The sequence below is a fragment of the Cornus florida genome, unplaced genomic scaffold (assembly GCF_030987335.1).
Source record: "Cornus florida cultivar Cherokee Brave unplaced genomic scaffold, ASM3098733v1 CherokeeBrave_3.0.0_Hap2_Chr11, whole genome shotgun sequence".
Classification (NCBI taxonomy): Eukaryota; Viridiplantae; Streptophyta; class Magnoliopsida; order Cornales; family Cornaceae; genus Cornus; species Cornus florida.
Window position 1 is genome coordinate 48,210,307 of NW_026775581.1, and position 9,717 is coordinate 48,220,023.

At 33.3% G+C, this 9,717-nt stretch overlaps 1 protein-coding gene across 1 annotated transcript; it reads left to right on the forward strand.

The window, feature by feature from the left end:
- Positions 1-6,153: 6,153 nt before the first annotated feature.
- On the forward strand, positions 6,154-9,399 carry LOC132281042 (receptor kinase-like protein Xa21). Its single transcript, XM_059782780.1, has 2 exons — positions 6,154-8,770; positions 9,053-9,399. Exons 1-2 carry the CDS (start codon positions 6,154-6,156, stop codon positions 9,397-9,399), a joined length of 2,964 nt encoding a protein of 987 aa, XP_059638763.1.
- The last annotated feature ends 318 nt before the right edge of the window (positions 9,400-9,717 follow it).

A 9,717-nucleotide genomic window follows, 5' to 3' on the forward strand; every position in this document is an offset into this window, starting at 1 on the left:
AACTTTCTATACATTTGGAATTTTTGGATGAGGTTTATAGCATTGGAAATCTAACTCCAAAACCTTGAAATTGGACTCAAATTTGGAGTTAAAATAATGGAGATATGACTAGTTAAAGTCGGGTCAAAACCGTAGGTGAGCTGAAAGTTTCAGTCTGCTAAAACTTATGTCAGCCGGCTGAAACTCAAGGATCAACTGACAGTGATGGTCAACCGGCTGAAACGACATCCTAGGCCCCTTACATTTTGTCCAATCAAAACACCCTGGAAGTTGAAAAATGGGCCATTTTCAAGGTGAAATAGCCATGGACTCCACATATGTCAATCACACGAGTTCTGAAAAGATTCAAAACTTATCTAAAAGATGAATACGCTAAATAAACACCACTTACATTGATAGTTATAGATTATAATCAAACTACACCTTTTAGTCGAAACATAATCCCTCCTTCATCATTCATCCTTAATATTAAACAAAATGATTTCATTATCATCATATACATATCCAAAATATACATAAACAAGTCCAAACGAATAAGCTTACATTGAGAATGCCACAAACTACAAAGCAAATACATGTCATTTGCCAAGGCTTTACAAAAATAGATTTTGATTACAAATTTACAAGGGATGTCAAAAACGATCTTTCTAGCCCCATCTAAGCTTGTGGAGGAATATCATTCACCACATCCTCCCATAACCTGAAAAACGTTAAGTAGACAAATGAGCACAATGGCCAGTAGAGATTGTCTAAAAAGCATTTCCTCAAGAGAAGTAATCAAGCACATGCCTTACATAACAAAAAATAGAGACGAGATAATAAGATCATTATAAGGGTGTACGAAATCAATTGATCATCAAGTGGTCATCATCAACAACTAATGTATGCAATGCATGAATGCTCTAAATAAACATAAATAGCCAAATAAATCAAATAAAAATAATTAACTTAAACAAAATAAATCCTTTAAAAATTAGGGGTATGACACCGGCTTTAAACTATTTTCATAGTTGGGGATGTCCAATCCACAATTAAAGAAATTGTACTTTAGAACTATAAATTGTTATTTCATTGGTTATCCAGACTGATTGAAAGGGTTCATATTTTATTGTCCTACTCATAGTACTCGAATTGTTGAAACTAGAAATGCTATGTGTTTTTAGAAAATGGGGATGTTAGTGGAAGAACTGAGCCTAGAAAAATTTCCTTTGACGAAGACCGGATTCTTATGCCATTACCAATGGTCAAAGATAAGGTAGCACGTGTACCTATTATGGAAAATGATAGTGCTAAAGAAACTTCCCATATTAAGGAATCTACCCTAGTTGCAGAAGTACCTTTACGCCAACATTCATAATAGACGAAACCTATCTTTTTGTTCAACTTAAAGTTCAGTCAGTATCAATAACTAAGGTTCAAATTCTCTTACTCATAATGGATCAAGGTAAGATATATACCACTTCTAAATTTTATAGCTGATGGTGTTTTTGTGCATCGAAGTTGAATCCTAATGGGCGAATTATCGTTAAAGTATCTTAAAGTTAGTTGTTTGGGTTGATCTAACCCATTCAATTAGTCCTCTGTTCGTATTTTGGACTTGATCACATTTAACCTAATTAGACTCATTTAATTAATTGTGTCAATCATCCTGATTAACCCGTTTATTTATTTATTTTATTTTTTATTTTTATACACATATTTTTAAAATTTTGAGTAAATAAACCGAAACCTATTTAACTTAATTACTATGAACATTTTTCTTATTTCAATATAGGCCAATATGTCTTTTTTTTTTTGGGTACTATATTGTCGTAATTATCCTCATTTTCATAATATTAGTCATCCATTATGTAATTTTTTTCCTGCTTATTTTGCAATCTATACTTAAGTCAATAATTAGGTTACATGACCCATTTAATTTAAACGAGTTAAATAAATTATTAAATGGGTAATTTTGTGTTGTCAGTCATACTATTCATTTATTAAATGGCTTAAACAAGCCATGTCATGTTACTTATTTAATAAATGGATCATGTGCATGTCAAGTATTCCTCACACAATTATTAAATGGTCCAATTAGTTGGACAAGACACAAATATGGCCCGCCGACACAAATTGCAACCCCTATCCAATTTCCCTAAGCATGGGAGTGACAAACTACTTTGATTTTTTTACCAAGGCCATGCTTGCCAAAAAGTTTTATAGGATTCAAACTGTTAAAATAAATTAATTTTTGTGAGATGAAGAAGTATTCACATTAATTATATACTATTTTTTTCCTGGTAGGTAACATTAATTGTATACTTTTCAATCTGTTAAGTGTAAAACATTGAAAAGATCCAGAGATGTATTCAGCTTCTTCCAGGCTCGGGGAGGCAGGACTTTAATTCGGGGGCACAATGCAATAAAAAAAAAAAAAGATTAAGTGTAAAAAAACCCTCTCACTATGTAAAAAATGTGCAAAAAACATTTTTATTAGAAAAAAAGTGTATATAACTCCCTATATTATCCATCTTTTGAGCAAATTGCCCCCTATGGAATAAATATTATGTAAAAAAAAAACCTCTCACTATATAAAAAATGTGCAAAAAGCATTTTAATTAGAAAAAAAGTGTATATAACTCCCTATATTATCCATCTTTTGAGCAAATTGCCCCCTATGGAATAAATATTATGAAAAATAGCCATTGGTGATGTCATTTTTTTTGATAAAATTACAAAAGTACCCTTTTATGTAACAAAATGCCTCTACTAATTTTGTGTATATATATATTGATAAGTACCAATTTTGTATATATTTGAATAGTGAATGAGTTTATTTGGATGTACTTGAAGACCAATCCAAGGAAATCTTCTCTCTAATATTATTTTTCTCTCTCTAAAATATGTGTATGTTGCCATTTAAAGGAAAAGAATTAGAGTGGGAAATTTAAATTTTTTTTAACAGGAAATTATAGGAATTTTAAAAGTAAAAGAGGAAAAAAAAAAAGTTAAAGAAAAATTTTAGAAACTCATAATTTTAAGGGGGTATTATATACAATTTTCTATATATATATATATATATATATATATAAAGAATTAAAAAAAAAAAATTAACCATACTTATTCTAGTTCGAAACCCTGGCATACACCTGCTCTGTCCTGACTTTTTATGAATTTTTTTTTTGGAAGGTAACTTTTTATGATCTTTTCTTTGACAGAAAAGGTCAAAGAGAAGACTTTTTATGATCTTTTCTTTGACGGAAATCACAGCCCAAACAAGTATTTGGACGTGTTCATCACCCTTTGGGTACCCATGAAAACAAAAAAGAAAAAATCATAAAGTAACAGAGGTCTTTTTCTTCAGAAGTCTTTTTCTTCTGTTATTACTTAAGGGACACGACAAATAGAAATATATTTCAAAGACCGCTACTTGGGTCCTAATTCGTGAATTTGAAGGAGGTGGTTTGTTTTTTTTTTTTTTTTAAAGTCAAGTCTTTGTTTCTTTATGGACTTGAAAATAATTTGTTTTCGTTCGTCAATTAAAACGCAGCATAAGGTTTTTCCTACCCATTGAAATTTTTTTCTTGTTTGGTGCATCACGGAACACTCATTCTTCAAGTAGCACTTCAAACAATAAAATGAGGCCTTGACAGTAAATACAATTCAATTTTTTTTTGAGAAAAATAAACTGTTTGTTGTTATGTTGGGTTTGTGATCATCGAATTAGCAACTTAAATATGAAAATTGTGAAAATTTAAATTCAAGACACAAATTTTATTTTTATTATTATTATTATTATTTTTTGACTCCTGTCAAGACACGAGAAAAAAAAAAAAAAAGGGACAATACTTGGGTCTTCTGTTAGGAGAATGAAATTCATCCTCCCAAACTAATATGATCCAATATAATTTAGACACATGTTTAAAATTAAATGTTTGTTTTAAATAGTCATTATCCAACTTGTTACACCACCACTGAAGCCCAAATTGTTTTTCTTTCCCAACTTAAAATTTTTTAGAATCCCTCTTCTAGTGTGACTCTCTTCTCTCTCTTTCTCCACCTCACAAATCTCCTTACCTCACCTCCATCTGAAACCCTAATCTTTCTACATTAATGAAATAATCATCTATGATTCAATATTTAAAAATAATATACAAATCAACAAAAGCTCATAATTGACACAAAAGTGCACCAATCCAAAGTTGTAATATTCACAAACTTCTAATATTTATTTTCATATTTTCCACCGATGAGAGAGAAAGGAAAAAAAGATTCACCAACTATTGGCGTTATCAATTGAAGGTGTTGGAAACTTGGAAATTTTCATATAATATTTTAAGTCCCGTTTCCTATTCTGCTATTCAACACCTGGAATTTGATACAGTACATGCTCTAAATGAATTTGGTAATTTTTTTAATTTCAGATGGACATTGAGTATAGTAACAATCGTGAATTTTTTGGAAAGAAAAAAATAAATAAATAAAAATAAAAATTGATTTAACCCGTAAGAAAGTGTGTAATGACTATTTTAAAAAAATTTAAAATTCATTATTGTTTTGGTTCAAAATTTTTGTTCTTTAATCATATTATTATGGAAAATTTCTTCTCAGCATGTATGTATTCCGTATTTGGCTTGAGCCAAAACCCCCAAGGCGCGAATTCTCGGAAGGGAGATTTCCATGTGGTCTCGAGTTTTAAGTGGTTTATATTTGGCCACGTCTTTCTTCAGTTATCAGACACGAAGACCGCGTTCAACAATTATACCACTATTTATAAGTAATATTTCACCATCATTTATAAATAACATCACCATTTGTAAGAGGTTAACATCACCATTTAAAAAGTAAATGTTATTGACAGCTAAATTAAGAAAATAGATCATCTTCACCTTCAAAATAAGGTATGCACATAACGCAGACTAAGTAATGTCACATATAAACGTAACTCAATTCAATATATCATTTATATTATTATTTGAAATTAAATTATTTTTAAAACACTTTAACATGTTAATTTAAAGAATTTAAACTAAAATTAAAGATAGTTGAATTAACTTTAGACAACAAACAAAACACTTTATGTTTCCAAAAATAATGAAAAGAGCCACATCTTTTCTTTTCTTTTTTTTTTTTTTTTTCTTTCTTCCAAATATTAAAAAAACATATACTAAGTATAAATTATTTAACATATCTTTGAAACAAACAAATTTTAATATTAAGAGCTCATTGCAAAGGATCCCATGGAAATCCACTTTAGAGAATTCGTGCCCAATGACATAAGTACTCTATTGTTAAAGGTTGCCCACTGTATATGGTCATCTTTTTCTTTTTTCTAGCGTATTGTATGGTCATGCATCTTAATCAACGATGACTCGGACTACAACGGTAAGGATTGGTCATAATTTGTACATTTATCATTTTCTCATCTTCCCTTTTTCTACCGTATCTTACATTTTGTTGTAGAAATTGCACATAATTTATATAAAATAATATAAAATATAATACATCAAGAATAGGATGCAAGAAATTTGTTGATACACAAGTCATAACAACAAGAATACATCCATGATTAATAATGAATTCACATCACTTTTATTGAACAGGATGATATATCAATTGAACAATATGAATATAATTATGGATAAGAATTTAGTAATATAAATAATTTTACAATAAAAAATTAATATAATAATAATAATTAAAAAGGTAAACGACAATAATAAACTAAGTAAGAAAGTGGTAGCATAGTTGTAGAGGTATGTAAAACATATTGGCATAAAAATATTGGCCAAACTAATCAGCTGATATGTAAAAATATTCTCAGAGAAGGAAAAAATTGAGAGATTTTTTATAAGAAGAATAGGCACACAGCTTTATAAGTATCACTCTAAAATTACAATACATGCCCAAAGAGAGATTGCAGATACTTTATGTAAATAGTATAAATACATAACGGTCAAGGTCTTCTATGCCATGGCATTTTGAGACATGACAGTAGCGTATCGTATGGCCCGGTAAGGCTAGCTTGATTGGTCAAGCAGCAATATGCATGCATGCATTTATATGTGCGGCTGTTATAGTGCGGGTTTAATATACACTGAAGAAGCACTCTCTTTCTCTCTTTCTCTAAAGCACTCATTACTGTGTGGGTTTGGAACCTTGGGAAGAACAATGGAGAGGTTTGGCATTGCCTTGCTGCTATTAGTGCTTCAGCCAATGCAGTCATGCACGGTTTCTCGTGCCCAGTTTTCGTCAAACTACACCGATGAATCCGCTCTTCTTACCTTCAAGTCCCCAATCACCTCCGACCCCAACAACGTTTTGGGGAGTAACTGGACTGAAAACACCAACTTTTGCGAGTGGGTTGGTGTCTCATGTAGCCGCCGACACAGGCAGAGAGTCACAGCTTTGGAGCTTCCTGAATTTGGACTCCACGGCACCATCTCCCCTCATGTGGGTAACCTCTCCTTCCTCAAGGTGCTAAATCTTCGTGATAACAATTTCCGTGGTCAACTTATTCACGAGATTAGTCATTTGCGTCGCTTGAAGGTACTCAATTTACATTTTAACTGCTTAGAAGGGGTGATCCCTGCCAGTATACACCACTGCCGACAGCTTCAATTCATATCTTTGCGTAAGAATGAATTTAGTGGCAGCATACCCAATGAATGGAGTTCCTTGTCCAGTCTCAGTGAGCTTTATCTAGGAGGAAACTGCCTCACAGGTACAATTCCATCTTTCTTTGCTAACATGTCAAGATTAAAGTCGATTGGTTTGGCAGAAAACAAGTTTCATGGCAATATTCCTAATGAGATGCGTAATGTTCCAAGTTTGGAACGAATTCAATTTGGTGGAAATTATCTCACTGGGACAATTCCTCCATTTTTATTCAACATCTCCTCTTTACAACACATTTCGTTAGACTGTAATGACCTTTCCGGAAATCTTTCTTTAACCAGTCCTACTGGGCTTTCTAATCTTGAAATCCTTAGCCTCGCAACAAATCAACTCAGGGGAAACATCCCTTCCTATCTGTCCAATTTTTCTATGCTTACTGAATTATGGCTATGTAGCAACCAATTCACTGGAACAGTACCTGCAACTCTATGCCACTTGGAATCACTCACAACACTTGCTCTGCAGGAAAACCAGTTAACTACAGAACCGAGAAGTCCGGAACTTAGTTTTTTCACTTCTTTGACAAGCATTAAATCCTTGGAAACATTGTTTATACGAGATAATCCATTGCACAGCATCTTACCAGATTCTTTTGGAAATCTTTCTACTTCACTTCTCCAGTTCGTTGCATCTAATTGCCAACTAATAGGTCGAATTTCTGATGGAATTGGTTCCCTTTCAAACTTGAATTATCTTATCTTGAGTGGCAACAATTTCAACGGATCCATTCCATCTACAATCGGGGCTATGAAAGAGCTGCAAAGGTTGCACCTTGATGGTAATAGGCTTGAAGGATCCATTCCCAAGGAGATTTGCAGTTTGCGCAACTTGGGAGATATTAGTCTCCATAACAATAACCTCTCCGGATCGATCCCTGCATGTATCGGAAATGTTAGTAGGTTGCAGACGATGTTCTTGCAGTCTAATTCATTAAACTCGTCAATACCAACGAGTTTATGGAGCTTGGATAGCCTCCTTTTCTTGAATTTGTCATTCAATTCGTTAACTAGTCTAGGTGTCAACATTAGAGCAATGAAATCACTTGAAACCATAGATTTGTCTTGGAACAAAATCTCAGGTAACATTTCAATCACTTTGGCAACCTTTCAAAGTCTAAGTTCTATCAACTTGTCCAGGAATTCATTTTCGGGACCCATACCTGAATCATTTGCAAACCTGAGAACATTGGATTTCATGGACCTCTCCCACAATGGCCTATCTGGTTCTATACCCAAGTCTCTAGAGGCACTTTCACTTCTCAAATATTTGAATCTCTCTTACAATAAGCTATCTGGGGAGATCCCAAGTGGAGGACCTTTTGCAAATTTTACAGCAGAATCTTTTATGAAGAATGAAGCACTTTGTGGGAAACCCAGCTTACAGGTTCCGCCATGCTCGGGTTCAAGAACTAGACATTTTCCTTACAAATATGTTCTTCCAGCCATTGTCGCCTCCGTGGCAATCTTCATTGCTCTATTGTATATGATGCTCAGAAAATATTATGGAAATAGAACACAAGCTCAAAGTTCTACCTATAATTTGTTAGACGGAATCGAGCATAGGTTGTTTTCATATCAAGTGCTTTGTAATGCTACAAATAACTTCTGTGAAGCCAACCTGATTGGGGTAGGAGGTTTTGGTGCAGTGTACAAAGGAATACTCTTTGACGGAACAAATGTAGCTGTGAAAATTCTAGACTTGCAACTTGACGAAGCTTTCAAAAGTTTTGAAGCAGAATGCAAAGTGCTGCGAACAGTTAGGCATCGGAATCTTGTTAAGGTCATAAGTACATGCTCTAACACTGAGTTAAGAGCTTTGGTTTTGCAATACATGCCTAATGGAAGTCTGGAGAAGTGGTTATATTCTCACAACTACTGCTTGAATCTCCTTCAAAGAGTCAGCATTATGCTTGATGTTGCTTTTGCTTTAGATTATCTTCATCATGGTCAGTTAGAGCCTATTGTCCACTGTGATTTGAAGCCTAGCAATGTCCTTTTAGACGAAGACATGGTAGCACACGTGGGTGATTTTGGCATTGCAAAGATATTAGCTGAAAATAACACCGCAACACAAACGGAAACTGTAGGCACAATCGGCTACATTGCACCAGGTAAATTTTGTCAACCTTATTCACCATTCTTTTTGTGTATAAATTCCTTTTTCATTTTTATTTATTCAAAATTGTTAGCATATAGAATTTTTTATGTATGGAAACTTAGACAATTACTACATTATTATTATAATTCAATATATTTTTTTCAAAAATTATGCTTGGCATGATTGTATTCAAATGATCAGTTACAAATTATTTGTTTCGTGTACTCTTTTTTTAATCTTTTTTTTTTTCATGTAACTATTTTGACCACGCTTGAACAAAATGAATGATTGACAGAGTATGGTTCAGAAGGAAGAGTTTCCATAAAAGGTGATATCTATAGTTATGGAATAATGTTGTTGGAGACATTCACAAGAAAAAACCCCATAAATGAAATATTCACTGAAGACTTAAGTCTGAGGCAATGGGTGAGTGCATCACTTCCCCACAAAATAATAGAAGTCATTGACCAAGGTTTGTTGACAGCAGGAGGAGATGAAATGATGAGTTCCACACAAGGTATTTTCGTAGCTATCATTGACTTAGGGTTGGAGTGTTCTAGAGAACTACCAGAAGAGAGGAGCGATATAAAAGAAGTGGTGGCTAAACTGGATAAGATTAAACTGCAACTGCTTCGTAATTGAGGTCTCATGACGTGTATTTCTGGTTTTGCCCTGCACGTGACATTAATGTTATAAGATGCAAGTGCTCATGTTTCTTTTGTTAACCGAACACATTGGTGTTGTGTATAGCACTAGCAAAGATGTATGGTTTGTCTTTGTTGTTTCTCTTGTTACCTAGCTAGGTAGGGGACATTCTTAGATTTTTCTCAGTTATGGTTGTTGGGACATTTTGTCTTGTGTTGCACCTAACGTTTTTTCTTTCCTGTGCTGATTAAATCCACAATCTTTCCTCCTAAACAACAACTTAGGAGAAGTCATTAATTGACATCCTCGCTTCTT